The sequence below is a fragment of the Prionailurus viverrinus genome, chromosome A1, assembly GCF_022837055.1.
Source record: "Prionailurus viverrinus isolate Anna chromosome A1, UM_Priviv_1.0, whole genome shotgun sequence".
Lineage (NCBI taxonomy): Eukaryota > Metazoa > Chordata > Mammalia > Carnivora > Felidae > Prionailurus > Prionailurus viverrinus.
In genome coordinates, this window is record NC_062561.1 from 141123698 (window position 1) to 141141504 (window position 17807).

A 17807-nucleotide genomic window follows, 5' to 3' on the forward strand; every position below is an offset into this window, starting at 1 on the left:
CCCCAAGTATGAACTCTGCACCCCATGCATCCCCAACTATCTGGAGTCCCCTTAGTGTGCTGTGCTCTCACACACTCCCAAACCATTTAACTGAGTCCTCTTCTTTCCCTTGGAACTTCCCTGGCTAACTGGGAGCATTCTTACTCTTTGGTCTAAACTCAGCATGACCTACCATTATTCACTGGGAAGCTTTTCAGAATTCCGCGGAACTAATTAAGTCACTCCTTCCTTTTTTTCCCCTTAAGCATAGTGTACTCACCTTAATTATAGCTTGTGTTTTATTTAATGGTAATTAATTTTTTGCATGTGTTTAATCTCTTAGGGAACCAAAGGTTCAAAGCCCTAGCTTCATATTGGAATCATTTGGCAAGTTTTTAAAGTACCATTGCCTAAAATAATATAAAAACAGAGAGGAAGACAAATCGTAAGAGACTATTAAATACAGAGAACAAACTGAGGGTTGCTGGCAGGGTGTAGGATGGGGGGGATGGGGGGATGGGTGATGGTCATTAAGGAGGGCACCTACTGGGTTGAGCACTGGGGGTTATATATAAGGGATGAATCATGAAATTCTATTCCTGAAATCATTATTACACTATATGTTAACTAACTTGGATTTAGGAAGGAAGGAAGGAAGGAAGGAAGGAAGGAAGGAAGGAAGGAGGAAGGAAGGAAGGAAAGAGAGAAAGGAAGGAAGGAAGGAAGGAAGGAAGGAAGGAAGGAAGGAAGGAAGGAAGACTTAAGACCTATCCCAGAACCAGAATCCCTGGGTATGGCCTGGACATCACTATTCTTTTTCTTGAAGTTCCCCAGATGATTCTGATGTGCAGCCACTGTCTGAAACCACTGCAAAAGACTGTGAGCTGCTCAAGAGTAGGGTCCATGCCAGTTTCATTTTTGTGGACCTCTCCTCACTGTTCCTCACTCTTCTTCCCTTCCCCTATCCTCACAGCTCAAAGGATGCCTGACTTACAGCAGGAGCTCAACTAAGAGCTGTGAATTAATGACCACCTGCTCATTGTTGACTCATTGATTGGGATTTTTGAAACAAGTGTTCAGTTACCACTTCTCTCCCCTAGCACAGGCCTGGAGTAGGGGAAGTTTGCAGAGAGAGAGGTCCTATTGGTATGGAACCAATAGGTGATCTCATGGCATACCACAAAATGACTCTCTGTAATGTTCTTCATTCCCAAGACTTGTGTCTTTAATGCTTTGAACAGCAAGGGGGCTGAAATAGCCCTTTTGGGGCCTCCAGAGCTATATATGTAAAACATATTTGAATATCTCTTCCTCTATCCAGTGGGCATGCTAGATACTAGCCATTTGGGGAAGGGTGTTAGAGAAGACTGGGCTTCCTCATAAGGTCTCTCCTCCTGCATTTGGTTCTCTGGATTCAGTGAGAGTGTCTTTGGGCCTTTGGAATCTGTTCAGTTCCCAGGTAGACTTAGGTAACAAGTAGTAATGCTATTTGATGCAGTGTTCCCTGCGTGTGCAAGCAGCTGGCTGCATCGGTCTCTGCCTGCACCACAGGACTTAAATGTCAGACTTCCCAAAGGTAAGTCAGAAATGTGCCGTAGACTGCATCTGATATTTACAGTTCTTTCCAGCAAAGGTGAGCCGACTTTTGTTGCAGATGTTCTCCATTGCAAATTAGAAGGGTTTTTCTTTTTCATCTGTACATAAGCCTTGAATATTTTCACTTTCCATACTTGCATTTGATTTTGTGAAAGTCCACAGATGCATTTGGACACATAGTGGCCCTTACCCGTGGCTACTAAAAACAGTAATTAGAGAAAGTGAGAGGTTGGTTAAGAGAAGGCTATTAATTATTTATTAATTATTTAAATTCATTGATTTAAATCTACTCAGCTTATTATTTATTTATTCAAATCGTTTCAAAATGCAAATGAATAAATAAATACATAAAGTCTTTCAGACATAAAAATTAGATAACTCTTCCAGTACTGTTTCAGGTGGTGTCTTTTCAGAACTCAGGCTAAGGGAGGCCAAAAGCTGTAATTGCACTTTCTACACCATCCCAGAGCCCCCCTTTTCCTCCTCTTGTCTCTTTTCCATAACCATTCCCTTCTCTTCTGTTCTCTCTTTACTTCACACCAATAGTACTATTAGCATTTCAGGACCTTACACAAAAAGGAATCATGCTCAAAGTCCCAAAGGATTGTTCACCTTGCCAGAATAGAGAAGGTTCGTATGTCTCCTCATCTTGAGTACACCTTTCAGTTGTACAGGCCACAGACCCTTCCCCTTAACTTCCCCTAGCCAGACAGGATGTAAAGATTTCTCAGTGTAAGAAATATTAGATCAAGGGGTGCCTGGGTGGCTCAGTCGGTTGAGTGTCCGACTTCGGCCCAGGTCACGATCCTGTGCTTTGTGGGTCCGAGTCCCACATCGGGCTCTGTGCTGACCGGCTCAGAACCTGGAGGCTGCTTCAGATTCTGTGTCTCCAGCTCTCTGCCCCTCCCCCACTCTGTCTCTGTCTCCCCCAAATAAATAAACATTAAACAAAAATTTTAAAAAGAAAAAAGAAATATTAGGCCAAATCCTGCTGTATGAACAAGGTCCTCTTTGATAAGCGATACCTTGTGGAGATAGACTCCTGCATGAAAAAGTTAGTGTATCTGCCAAAGGCTAAGTTTATGTCCAGTACTATATCCAATCCAAGTGTGGCAGGCAAAAAAAACACAACGATTCTAAAATTTGATCATAGCCTTTAGAAAAAGCAGCACTTATCTGCATGTGTATTCAAATAACAACAGTCTGAAATCTGGCTTTTTCACATGTATCACTATAGATCCTATCACAGGGGTGTGGCTATGGCCCAAGTCCGACTTCTCTTGCAGCATAGCCGTCTTTGTTTTTAGTTGAAGTGTAGTTGACATACGATGTTACATTTGTTTCAGGTGCACGACTTGGCGATCTGATGGTTCTTTATATTGTGCTATGTTCACCACAGGTTTAGCTACCATACATCACTATACAACACTAATACAATACCCTGACTATACTTCCTCTGCTGTACCTTTCATCCCCAGGATTTATTCATTCCATAACTGGAAGCCTGTATCTTTGACTTCTCTACACCCATTTTGCCTATCCAGTCACCTCCCTGTCCTCTGGCGATCACCACTTTGGTCTCTGTATTTATGGATCTGTTTCTGTTTTCTTGTTGTTTTGTTTTGTTTTGTTTTGTATTCCACATATGAGTGAAATCATACAGGATTTGTCTTTCTCTGATTTATTTCACTTAGAATTATACCCTCTAGTTCCATCCACGTTGTCACAAATGGCACAATCTTATCCTTCTATGGCTGCATAATATTCCTGTGTGTGTGTGTGTGTGTGTGTGTGTGTGTGTGTGACATCTTCCTTATCTATTCATATATCAACGGACACCTCCGTGGCTTCCGTATCTTGGTTATTGTAAATAGTGCTGCAGTAAACATAAGGGGTCTGTATATCTTTTCAAATTAGGCTTATTTTTATTTTTCTTTGACTTGAAAATTTGTTTTAGCCTAAGAAAATTCCCTTTTAAAAGGTGAATGTGATCATTGCCTCATGGAGATTATTTATCATTGAATTCAGAATACTGCCACAGAATGATTTTTGCAGATATCCAATTTGTAAATAAATGCTGCAATGAATTATAGAGTAATGCATTAGCCCTGGATAACTGAAGTGCTTAAAACAACATTTAAAAACCTGGTTAAACATTTCTATGAGAAAAACTACTATATACCTTTCTTAAAATTGTTCTGCTTAGTTTAAATGTGGTTTAAAATGGTGCTGGGGGAGAAGATGTGGCCCTTAGGTATTGTCATAAAGAATCAAAAGCAGCTTATTAGAAAAGAGACAGAAATGGAAATGTGATATTCATCAGGGGAAATGAGGGTATGATTAAATAAATGGAATCAGCCCCCATGTTAGAAAATGCTTTAGTGAGGAAGTCATGCCCGAGGCCTCTTTTGGTCTTCTGAAAGAATGAGAGGTTGGGCCGGGTGCACTGAGCCTGAGCTGTGGTGAGAGTAGAGTGAGCCTCAGGTCAGGTTGAGCCTCCTGGAAGCCCAGCTGAATTAGAATCTTCATTCAATTCCTGAAAGGATCTGAGAGTCACAGCCTGGCCTCTCACACGGAGTTCTGCCTCTAGCTAGTCCTGGGCAGGCAGGTCCTAGGGGAGGCACAAGGTTTCTCCTTGCCCTTGATACATCTGCAGCTTGTGTAGGGAGATCTTGCTTGCTCTGTGTCTTTGGAATTAAAATATGCGATAGCCCGTATCTCCTCCTGTCAAATATGCATTACATGAATACAAACTTTAAGTAAAAAAAAAAAAAAAAATGTTAGAAAGGTTAAGTGTTTTAATGGAAAGCACACCAGCCTAAAAGTGCTTTCAGATTCTGAAGTGCGCACAGATCTGTGGGAATCGTGTTCAGATGTAGCTTCTGACTTCTGTAGGGGTGGAGTGGAGCCTTAAGAGTCAACATTTCTAGCATGTGCCTCCAGGGTGCCGGTGCTGTTGGTTCAGAGGTCATACTCTGAGGAGCAAGGATCTAGAAGATTTGATTTCAGGTACTGGCTTCTCACGGCGTCAGTTTTCCTGTCCGTAAGATAAGGGACCTCTGAACTCTGGCCATTAGCAGCATCATGAAGTGTGGAGAGCAGGAGGCTGGTTTGTGTCAAAAGCATATCCCTGCTCTCCGTTTTCAGAGAATCCTCATCATCATACAGGGAAGACAAAATAGAAATATGAAAACAAGCCAGGAAATACACTTTGGATTCTGACGATCCCAGAGTGTTTCCAGTTTTATTCACTTCGTGCCCTTGCTAACATTCAAAGGTTTGGCTTATAATTAGGTTGTAAAATCTACAAATACATCTTCTAATTGTGCTGTTTGTCTCCAGTAAGCTACTGGAGAGGCTGAATCCTGTCCATGGCCTACCAGAGGGACAGTCTAATTACCAATAATATGCAACGTATGATCAAAAGATTGTTATCTTTAGATCTGAAACATTTTCTTTCTTTAATATTTTAAATGTTTATGTATTTTTGAGAGAGAGACACACACACAGTGTAAGCGGGGGAGGGGCGCGCGCACACACACACACACACACACACACACACACACACACAGAATCCCAAGTAGGCTCCAGGCTCCAGGCTCCAAGCTGTCAGCACAGAGCCCCATGCAGGGCCCAAACTCACCAGCCGTGAGATCATGAGCTGAGCTGAAGTCGGAACCTTAACAGACTGAGCCACCCAGGCGCCCCTAGATGTGAAACATATTTTTAGCCAGAATAGAAGTGAAGATACAACTTGACACTACATTTCATTTTGCTAAACCTATCAGTTGTGGAGGAATTTAATGCCATCTTGAAATCTTTCTTATCCTTCAGAATCCTCCCAAATATTCTGTTCTCAGTGAACCCTTCCCAGATGCCACAGTCAGAATTAGTAGCCACCTCTCGTCCCCCTGCCCCAGTTACGCCTCCACTGGAGCACACACTTCATGGCTGGGCTCATTCTGTTATGTGCCTGATGTCTCCCTCACTGAATTAGGAGCTCCTTAAGCCATCTGGATGGAATAGAAAGAGTTCAGCGACGTGGAACCCAGGTCCCTGAGGGTGCACTTCAGCACTGTTTTGTCCTGGTCATATGTCCCCAGGAAGCCATGGAAGGTTTTGGCCTGGATGCTCCACTCATCAGTGGCCACGATCAGATGGGGTTGTTGGGAGGGTTGTGTAACTGTCTGCCTCTTTTCCTGGCTCCAAGTAGGCATCAGATAAATGTTTGCTAAGTTTTTCTTTTGTAAGTTCAGGGATCAGGACTTATAAATCCTTATATTTCTAGCACTTCAGGAAAAATCAGGCATAGTGGGCGCTCAATAAGTTCTTTAAAATTGAATTTAATATTCTTTCCTTTAAGGAGATTGAGGCATATTTATTTTAGGCATAGAAAAAATACAAGACAGAAAAATAACTGTTTGATTTTCCCCTAGTAGTTATAGTGAGTGCTTTTCTGAAATATAGTAAATGTATCTTGAGGTATAGTTATTAAATTTCTGACAGAGATTTATTTCTGGTTTGCTAAGTTTGGAAATCCCAAACACAAGAGAAAAGATAAATATTATGCAGGAACAAAAAAATGTTCCTGAAGGCTATCCATTTTTCTATATTTATAGGTATAAACTTTCTGGAAGAAGAAAAACTGATAATAGTTACCTCTGGGAAGAAGGTCAAGAGCAGGAGAGAATATACAATATATAATATATTATATAAAATAATATAGAAAATATATGTAATATAAAATAATATAATATAGTATATAAAATATATAATATATGTTATATAAAATAAAAAATATATTATATTTTATTATATAAAATATAATTTATTATTTAAAATATATATTTTATTTTAAAATTGCATAAAATTATATTATATAAAATATATTTAAATTATTATATAAAATATATTATTATGTAAATATATTATATAAAATATAAATATATTTTATAATACAAAATATAAATAGTATATATATTATATATTTTTATAAATAAGGAAAGAGGAATTGAAGGATGGGCCATTTTTATTTTACTCTTTTATATATTAAAATCTCTAATGAGTATTATTTTGGGGTTGCTTAAGTACACAGTGCTAACGATAAATGAGGGTGTTCTGCCCCTTGTCAAATCACTGAGCTGTCTCCATTCCAGAAGTCAAGGGCAAGCCCAGCTCATGCAGCCTTTACTGTACCTGAGCTTTAAGAAGCTCCCATGGTGGGGCCGTGTTCTCATACTACTGCCAGGTGGGAAAATCTAGCAACGAGTTATGAGTCCTTAAAGTGCTGGAATCATGACTTCATAAATCTGTGGTCTGGCTTAGTGAAGATGAGGCAACAGGTGACCAACTTAAGAATAAGGAGTTCCCCTCCTTTGAAACACTGCATGTCATTTTTAGCAAGAACACTAGATTTTCATTTTTCCTTGGCACCACTGAGCTATTTTCAGCATTGACCCCCTTACCTCCCATCAATGGCTGGGGACATGCCCATTTGGAATGTCAGAGAACAAGGGGTGCACCCCTTGTCATATGCTTGGGAAGAATGAGGCAGCATTTGCCCCTCGCTCCTGTCTATCATACTCTGCTACCCTGGACTTAACTCTAATTCTGTGAGTTAAGGAGAAGACACCTCAGAGACATGTGAAATAGTGCTTTCAGTTCTAGATGGTACCCCCACAGAGGGGCCTGGACGAACTGTGATGTTTTCACAGGAGGGCAGCCAGGATTGTTAAAGGAGTCATTAACAACATTACACAAAGAACTGCTGATGGGCTGGGACGTAGTCACCACTAACTTTTCGATGTTCAAATCATTAACTTCTCTGTGCCAGTGACTGGGTTCCGCAGTATTAACCTCAAAGGATTGTTGTGAGGAGTAAATACATTAATTCATGCACTTAGAGCTGGTAAGGGTTCAGCAATTGCTGGTGACCAGTTTTTGTCTTTGGGCTGGGACTACAAGAAAGACTGCCACATCTTTAGGCTGCAGCAGCCATAGGGCCCTCCTGATCTATGGGAGCTCACCTTCTGGTCTGTAGGCATTTTTAAAGAAACAGGTATTATGAAAAGCTTTGCTACTGATTATTCTTCTGAGAGGCATGAGTAGCCAACTTGAGCCTCTTATGCTATAAATAAGAGATTGCTTCATATGCATTTCCCTAGGTGAATCTGTCTCCTTTGGGAATTCCTTTGCCTTGTGCTGATACAGTGTTTAAACTGTCTGGTGACCATGCACTGGGCTTCATGATTTGAGTATCTTTTTTTTTTTTTTTTTTTTTGAGAAGGATGATCTCTGTATCGTTAGCCCCGTAGTAAAGGGAAAAACATGTCATTCCCACCAAGGCAGAGGATGACCACTCACCCATTTGCAGTATCCCTGTCTAAATGAAAATGGCTTTTGTTTTGTCTTCCTGCACATTTGTTCCAAAATTTGCCATCCATTGTAGCTGCTCATACTCAGCTATCTGCAAAGCAGCATCCATAGGTCATTGATGTCAAGGTCATCAGCCTTTACCAGATGTTCTCCTTCTGGGTCTCATATTGATCCATTAGCTGTGTATTAAGCAAATGAATTCAGGGTGAGTTTTTAAATAGGATATTTCCCAAACTAATCTGAAGCAATAAATTGTGTTTTTTTAACTTGTTACTTTAATGCTGCTGAGTATCTTGAATGTGCCTTTGAAAAGGAACTGTTCAAGGGGTGGTTTGGTGAAGTGGGGGAAAAGCAGAAAAGGTTGTGAGATGTTGTAGCAGCTTTTTTTTTTAAATTTTTTTAACGTTTATTTATTTTTGAGACAGAGAGAGACAGAGCATGAACGAGGGAGGGTCAGAAAGAGGGAGACACAGACTCTGAAACAGGCTCCAGGCTCTAAGCTGTCAGCACAGAGCCTGAAGCAGGGCTCGAACTCACAGTCTGTGAGATCATGACCTGAGCCGAAGTCGGCCACTTAACCGACCGAGCCACCCAGGCACCCCTGTAGCAGCTTTTTAAATGCCACATCCAGATAGAACAGACTTTCATTTATTAACTATGTCGTTTCCCCCTAGACATTGGCACACCCTTTTAGAAACTTCCCTGAAGTAATTTTTCCATACCTCATATTATTTCATCCTGAGAAAGATTCAGGACAGGGCTTCTGGGGGCCTGTTTTTTTAGAAGAAGCAAGTGAATTAGAAAATTCACATGTGTATTCACAATGACACCAAGAGGGACATCGATATAACTCTTGATTTTGCATCTGTTTCCACTATGGAAGTAAAGCCAACCATAATAAGTTTAACAGTTCCCAAACTACAACAGTTGTTTTTCTTCTCCTTAGACTCCTTAAGCTTCCGATCCAAGAGAATATTTTCTCTTATGAGCAAAGTTTGAGACTATTTTAAGATTAATTCTTACAATCTCTAAACCTACCTTCCCCAGGAAGGGCCAGGATGTTCAGGGGAAATCAGAGAGAAAGACACATGGAATCCTCTAGAGAGTCCATAAGAGTCTGGCCTTGGTCCATTCATCTGCTAAAGGCAGAGATTTGAAGCAGGCTGAGGGACCCATTTGATCAGGGACCCCTTGACTCAGTCTCCCATCTTGACCTTGTCATGGTGCGAAGCTGGGCATTTGGACCAAAGGTGACATGCCTGAGAGTCAAACTCCAGGATTGTTCTGGGCGGAGCCTCCTTGTGCCTGTGCACTATGTACCCGTTATCACGAGGTTGGTGAGAACATTGCAGTTTTGTCTTTTGCCTTTGTCATTGATCATGACAGCTAAAGGTAGCCCACAGAGAGCTTACTTTCCGACTTGAAAGATGATTTGTGTATCCTGAAGGATATATATATATATATATATATATTTATTTATTTATTTATTTTGAGAGAGAGAGAGAGAGAGATAGAGAGCAAGGAGGGGAGGGGCAGAGAGAGAGAGAGAGAGAGAGAGAGAGAGAGAGAATGAATGAATGAGAGAGAATCCCAAGCAGGCTCTGCACTATCAGTGAGGAACCTGACACAGGGTTCAATCCCATGAACAATGAGATCATGACCTGAGCCAAAATCAGGAGTTAGGCACTTAACCGACTGACCCACCCAGGCACCCCTGAAGGATATATTTTTTAAAGGAAATTTTTCCCATACAAATGCTGAAATGTATTTTGTCTTTTGTTCATTTGCTCTTACATGTGTCATTTGCTCCCAATCTCTGACATGTTTCTTTGTTTTCTGTGTGTTGCAGGCAGCATAGTGTACCTCGGGATGATGGCAGGGGCTTTCTTCTGGGGAGGACTGGCAGACAAAGTGGGGAGGAAGCAGTCTCTTTTGATCTGCATGTCTATCAACGGATTTTTTGCCTTCCTTTCATCCTTTGTCCAAGGTTATGGATTTTTTCTCTTCTGTCGCTTACTTTCTGGATTCGGGTAAGGTTTTTTCCTTCATATTTTATAGCAATATGTTTATTCTTCATAATTGTGTATGTTTTCCACTCTAGAGGACCTCATTACTGAAAAATTATCTCTTAAGAACTGCAGTATTGGTTCTTAGAAATATAATTATCAACCCGTAAGTACAGGAGAGAAGAGAGAATACATCTATGTTCTAGTGGCTGATTCTTTTAGTATTTTACTTCCAGGAAATGGTTTTACTTTAAGTGGAATCTATGTCAGAATGCATTCATAAGTGCTTTTTCTTCTGAAAATTTAATTTAAGCAAGAAATAGCTAAGGTCCTACCTATTATGAGCTAGTTAAAGGTTCACACCATTCAGGCTTTCTTCTTAAATCCAGTATGAGTGTGTCTCAAGCAAATGTTATTTTATTGATCTATGCTAACAACGTATTTAACTTGGTAGGAAGCCTTACTTCTTGAGATGTAATACATTCTTTTTATAAGTTCCTGATTTTTACTGAATTAACAGAAGTTGTGTTGTTAGCCAAGTGCAATGGCATAGTACCATAGCTCCCCCTTCTCCATGGGGGGTACGTTCCAAAATCCCCAGGTGATGCCTGAAACTGCCGATAGTACTGAACCCTGTATGTGCTAGGTTATTTTTTTATGTATGTATGTATGTATGTATGTATGTGTATGTGTATATATATATGTGTGTGTGTGTGTGTATATATATATATATATATATATATATATATAGTAAAGTTTAACTTACCAATTAGGCACAGTAAGAGATTAACAACAATACTGATAAAAATAGAACAGTTATAACAATATACTGTAATGAAAGTTATGTGAATATACTCTCTGCAAATATCCTATTGTACCGTACTCTCTCCTCTTCTTGTGATGATGTGAGATGATAAAATGCTCACATGATGAGATGAGGTGAGGTGAATGATGTAGCCATTGTGATGTAGTGTTAGGCTACTATTGACCTTCTGATGATGAGTCAGAAGGAAGATTGTCTGCTTCTGGACTGCAGTTGACCATGAGGAACTGATAGCACAAGTAACTGAAACTGGGGAAAGTGAAATTGCAGATAATGGGGGACAGCTGTATAGCCAATGGTGGAGCCATTTTCTTTAAAGAGCTTGAAGCACTTGTTACTACCCTAAGTGAATCCACAGCTTAGGAAAACCCAACAGCTTAATTAGGAGAGTCCAAGATACTCTGCTTCAACAAGGAAAATAATAGTAAAAATACAAAGTTTCTGTTTGAGAACTTTATTTTCGCTAGAGATGTTCTTTCTGAGGTATCTGTCACAAGATGAATCTATACGAATAACATAAAATAAAAGTAAATAACTGAATAAAGGAAAGGAGACAGTCCTGGGTTATGAATTTGAGAAGCATATTAGTTGTGGTTGTTGGTGAGAGTGGTACCCACACAGGAAAACACAGTTTTGCCAGAAGAGGAGATCAAAGAACTACATCAGATCTTCCTTAATTACATAAAGTAGTGCTTTAAAATCACAGCTAAAATAAAGAGAAACATAAGGCATCAGAGGGAAAGACTGTATAACTGGTTACTTCAAGAGTTCAAAGATTTCCACATGTAGACTAATGCATCACTTTTATAACTCATTCAAAATATTTGACTTTTACATCAGTTTATGCCACAAGATGTGTGTGCATATTGAGATTGGTGGGTTATCCACAGATTTTTCTAATGTGCTCTTTCATCTTCTTATAGACCTTCATATGCTATGCTCTGCACACAGTGGGCACTTCGCAAATATGTGAGTAACTTGCCCAAATTTCAAGAGCTCTCCTTAGGGTGAAGACATTCCAGTAGATCATTGCAATAAACCAAGAAAATTGGAAAGTTTGGGGAAGTGTAAGAATATTTTTTCCTTGAGAAACAAATTATCAGAATCAATAATTTGCTTTTTAATGATAGAGCAAGGCCTTTCCTCAGCAGAGGGGACCCTTGGTGCTCAGAGCTCTGTATGATATTGGCGATACACAGGGCAACCTGGGGAGGTAATTTGGATCATGGATTCAAGGGGCTGCAGCAGACCTAATGCTGAGTGAGCCGGGGTACCTGAGGAAGAACAGGTGTTGTCTGGGGCTATTTGTTTAAAGGACCTTCTCGGGGTCCATAGGATAAGGCATTCTTGCCACCAGGAAAGGCTAAGTCTCCTTTCTACTTTTTCTTACCGATGTAATACCACAAGCCTTCCGCGAAACGGCTAACACCTAAGTTCTGAACCTTCTAGTCCTTTCCATTTACAATCGTATCCAGGAAATTGCAGTGGTATCCAGGAAATTGCAGTGATATCCATGGACTCAAAAGTCCCCGACTGTGGTCAAATCATTATAGCAGTTTTAATTGCCAGTTCTGGATTATGACGTGGTCAACCCAATTGACTGCAGAGAAAAGGGCTATTATGGTGGTTGCAAAATACTCCAGGCTAATGGACTGCCTAGAAGTTAATTCAAGGGCAGTACAGAAGCAGACACTGCCTGGATATATTCAGGATATCATCCTCTTCCCTGTCGCAGACGAATCATTCCTCAGCCAGCAGTTCAGGGCTGCTGACTTCTAAATAACATAATCTACCTGGCAAAGCACAGTCTGTGTATTGCTAACTCAGCTAGGCTCCATAAATTGTGATACCAGAGGCTAACGCACTGTGCCTTCGCCAAGTTGGCACAGCGCTGGGAGTCCAGAAATCCAAGTTCACCACACCCTTGCCCTTTACTGGGACTTTAGGAGAGTCATTCAGGCTTTCCAGCCTGATTCTTCTTTTGTGAAAAGAGATGGAGATTCCCTAGGCTGGGGGGGGGGGGGGCGGGGGGGGGCGGGGAGCTGAAGGGGAAGTTCAGGTGCAAAACACCCAGAGTTTTGTGGGATCCAGCTGCTGAGGGGACTGGAGAAATGAAGTTGTTAAGGAAAATGAAGAAAGTTATCTTTGTTCCTTGGCTGAGTTTATGAGCCATGTCACCTACACACAACATGTGAGACGCTCTCTCTGTGATAGAGGGCTTTTCTCGGCATCTCTCAAGTTCCATCTGGACACCCTGATTCACACTCTCTGAATCTCTGGGCCAGTTCAGTCAAGGCTCTGCTTTCTCCAGAGATCTTGTTGTTTGTACTTAGTTAAGAGCTCCCGTCATCCCCATCTGATCTGAGTCCTAAACTGAGTAAAACTAGATGACCAAGGAAATAAGGTTTCAGAAGGTTGGTGTTTTTCTTTCATGAGCCTCTGATGCTCAGACCTGTCAATACTCCATGTGTTTCCCAGGACTATGGCTCATGCCATCTTTTCTGCTATCAGAAGTTCTCCCAGAACCCTTAGAGCTCAGGGCATCAGAAAGACCAGGGCATCCTGAGACCAACCCTTCCAGTGGCTCTCACTACAGAACCTGCAAATATTTGCTTTTCATGTGTTAATTTCTCTCCTCCTCCAGCTTGTAAATTCAAAGAGGATGGGGCCTGTCTGCTCAAGGCAAGGTGGGCATCTTACCTGTAAAGGACACCAGTCCCACCAGTGGTTAGACCTGTTGTATTGGCCACTTGATTGTGGTGTTGCCAGAAGTGAAATAGATAGGAAGCTTGCTATAGTCTTAGTTGGTCTGGATAAGCAGAAGAATTCTAGGTCAAGTGAATGAAAGCTTAACTTGAATCATAAAAGTCATAAGGCTCATGAGAGAATCATGGCCCATCAGTGAATTCCCTGACTTGAGCCAGTTTACAGACCCAGAATGCCTCAAATAAAGGGGAGACGGTCTCTTCAGGACATTAGTATACTACTGAAACCATGCACTGTTACTCTTTCACTCAGCCTTCCCCAAGAGACTTATGGCCTTTTGCCAGGGTTACACTGCTGAGGGGAAAGGAGATAATCAGACTTTGGGGGGAGGGGGCTTACTAGGCACTGGCTCTGAAGTGACACTAATTCCAGGAGATCCAAACTGTCACTGAGGTTCACCAGTCAGAGTAGGGGCTTATGGTGCTTGGGAGATCATGGAGCTGTAGCTCAGGTCTGTCTCAAAGCGGGACCCACGGTACCCACTCAATCCATCCTATGGTCATTTCCCAGTTCCAGAATGCATAATTGGAATAGACATCATCACTGAAAGAATCTCCACATTGGTCTAGCACCTGTCCACCAGTTCCACACACTAGGGATTGCAGGGGAGGAAGAGAATTTCTGGGTCATAGGCAGAGCCTTCATTTTGCAGATTTTGGTTCAGTGATGGAACCAGGAAGACACAGCTAAGACTGAAGTTACAACTAGTCCTTTTGAACTAGCAACTCTGTACATAAGTAAACTGCATTCTGAATCCAAGGTCAAGATACCTTCATGTTGATTTTATTGCAAATGCCACTGGTTGCCAGCTGCTCTGTCTTATTTCATTGCTGAAGCATCGACAGCACTGTGTTACATTCCTATCTCTGCAGATAAGGGAGACTGGGAAGGATTACTTCATTTAGCCTGAGGTCTACCTGAGTTTGTGGTTTTATTGCCTTTAAATGTGCTTTCCTCTTAATTTCCCACACCAAGTCATGAGTATATTTTGTTAGAAACATAAATATGTCCACCTGCTGTATTTTGTGTGACTTTAAATATTTATTCGGGGGGCGCCTGGGTGGCGCAGTCGGTCAAGCGTCCGACTTCAGCCAGGTCACGATCTCGCGGTCCGTGAGTTCGAGCCCCGCGTCAGGCTCTGGGCTGATGGCTCAGAGCCTGGAGCCTGTTTCTGATTCTGTGTCTTCCTCTCTCTCTGCCCCTCCCCCGTTCATGCTCTGTCTCTCTCTGTCCCAAAAATAAATAAACGTTGAAAAAAAATTTAAATATTTATTTGGTACAAAGAATGATTTTCTAGCTGGAGACAACAGTGAGAATGAGGAATAGGGCATCACCAATTATTCATCTGTCTCTCACTTTCCTAAGTGAATCTCACAGCAGGGAATAGACGCTTCCCTCTCCTCTTTTGTTACAGAAAATTAGGAAGAGAGGAAATGGAGTTGACACCACTGATTCATTTTCATTTGCCCCAGAATTAAATTATTTGTCTGCAGTCACTGTTAATTATGGGAATTGTAATGCTTCAAATGCTGGGCAACGTCAGAGTTGGGAGCTTCTCACCGAGGGCCTGGCATAAAGGTCAGGAGGAAAATATAGCAGCAACAGAATCAAAATGAAATTTCTGTGTGTCTGTGTATCAGAGTGAACAAATAGCCATTACTCCTTCTGCAAACGGAGCCTCACAAATGCATACCTCAGAGCTACTTTCAATATCCCTCTATTAACTGCATTAGAACCAGAATACCTTCGCTTTGTAGAAATGATCCCCACTAACTGGAATTCTTCAGTGTTTTATACTGAGCATCTCATTTATTCCCACAACATTTTTAATAAGTAGGTTTGCAAAAATATTATGCTTTTTTTTTTTTTTTTTAATTAGAAGCTAGTGGCACAGATAGATTAAGCAGCTTCCAAATGTTCACTAGATCCTCAGGTCTTCTGAGTTTTAGTCTCATTCTGAACTGTATAAGGTTCTCCCCTTAAAGTAGTCTTTCTCTTAAGATACATTTTATTTCCTTCTCATATTTGAAAAATGCAGACTCATTTCAAAATTTGTGAAACTCTTAAAATGTGTTTTATCAAATGCCTGTATGTGCTTGCCCTACAAGAGATGCCTTGTTAAGCACTTATAATATTGACTCCCTTAAACCTCGTGGTGACCCTATGAAGAAGATACCCTTTATTCTACCCATTTTCTAGATAGGGAAATTGAGGCACAGAGAGGTTAAATAACCGTCCAAGGTCACATTGCAAGTTATGTAGTCGTACACAGGCAGTCTGGCTCCAGAATCCACGTTTATACCACCAGGCTGTGCTGTCTCGGATTCAATGAGAAGTGTCTCTGATTTCATATGACACAGTGCCCAGTACATGATAGACACTAAATAAACATTTTGAACAAATCAATTCAGAAAGGTTTCTGACCCAGAGAATCAGTACGGAGAACTGTGCTACTGTGAAAGATGAGGCAACAGATTAAATTACTTTTGATCCAAAAGTAATCACACACCTGGATTGTGAACAGTAAGTCATTGTTTTCTCAGGCCTGTGTTGTCCAACGGGCAGCATGTAACTACCAAGCACTTGAAATGCAGCCAGATTGAGATGTGCTGTAAATGCAAAATACATAACACTGGTTTCAAAGACTTAGCACATATAGAAGGGTGCAAATACCTCATTAATAATTTGTATATGGATTACATGTTAAAATGATAATATTTGAACATATATTGAGTTAAATGAATATATATTAAAACTAACTTCAGCTGATTGTTTTCCTCTTTGTCTTAATATCTTTTCTAGAAAATTTAAAGTTATATATGTGGCTCACATGATACTTCTTGCAGAAGGCACTATCTTAGACAATGGCTTATATGAGAATTTCCAACATAAAGGTTGACCTTTTGGACACTTATTTCCCAGTTGCTCTTTGGCAAAGGTTCTGTTGATCCCAAGAAAGATGTAACAGAGCAAAAGACCTTCCAGACTTACAATGTATAATTGTGAGAAATTAGCCATGTGTGCTCTTTTTTTCTTTAATTTTTTTTAACGTTTATTTATTTTTGAGACAGGGAGAGACAGAGCATGAACAGGGGAGGGTCAGAGAGAGGGACACAGAATCTGAAGCAGGCTCCAGGCTCTGAGCTGTCAGCACAGAGCCCGACGCGGGGCTCGAACTCACTGACCTCGAGATCATGACCTGAGCCGAAGTCAGCCGCTTAACCGACTGAGCCACCCAGGCGCCCCCCCCCCCCATATGTGCTCTTTAGAAAAGACTCTTGTCAGCTCCTTGAGGGCAGGGACTTGTGTTCTTCACACCTGTACCTCCAGCAACCATGATGTGCTTCGCCCAGAGTCTGGCTGGAGGGGGTGGGGTGGAGGACAGGTAAAATGGTAGCTCAGGTTGAGGGTGAGTGGAGGAGTGGATGACTGGATGCACACAGCACATGACTGAAGTCCACGTGTTTTGTCGTCACTTCTTACAGATCATCGTAGTGTTCGTCACCACCTTTATTCATGACACTGTTTAGGTGGTCCTGGAATGCGTTCTTCCAGTTCTTTCCAGGACTAGATTAATTTTGTTTTTCAAGACAGCATTAGAATCCTGATCTACGCTACCCCCCCCCCCCCCCCCGGCATAGTATCTGTGCTGCTGTAGATGCTATAGGTTCGGGGTCTTAGGGTAGCAACCTGATTGCAAACGAGGGCTAAGAGAGTTGTACTGAAGCTGTTTTCTTAGAAACACATCTTTTATCCAAATTAGATATTTACATCTCAATATTTTTTAAAATAGTCAAGTTTTCTACCAGTTATTCTATCCATACTTTACATAATATTGAGAAAATAACAACTGCCCATATCAAAGAATATGAGTTTTTGTTTAAATCTGTGGCTTTGGAGAGTGGAAAACTAGAGGTACCCAAACCACACATCCTTTAGCACTGCCCCGGGTATGGGAGATTCCCATTCTTGATTTGATGACTGGTTCGGTTACCAGTAAGTGTTCTCCTGTTTCTATCTTGAGTACTCATAATGAACAGGTGCTTTCTAATTGATGCAGCAATCTCATTTTCTGTGTGAACCCAGCCCATTCAGAAACCATTAGATCTGTATTCTTTTCTCTAAGCCTCTGTAGTAGTCTGTTTGCTTTCATGAAAAGGAAGTCACTGAAAAGTCCTTCTTCAGGACTGCTGCTTTAATTGTTTATTTCTGGGTCCAATTCAATAAAGCATAATGAATTGGTTCTGAATTGCTGTGCAATT

The 17807-nt window shown here is 41.1% G+C and overlaps 1 protein-coding gene across 1 annotated transcript in view; it reads left to right on the forward strand.

Moving 5' to 3' along the window:
- The window catches only part of SV2C (synaptic vesicle glycoprotein 2C), a 220469-nt gene that overhangs the window by 97589 nt on the left and 105073 nt on the right, over positions 1-17807 (forward strand). Inside the window, exon 3 of the mRNA XM_047861652.1 lies at positions 9800-9980. Within this exon, the coding sequence (XP_047717608.1) occupies positions 9800-9980 (181 nt within the window). The remainder of the gene's footprint in view (positions 1-9799; positions 9981-17807) is intronic.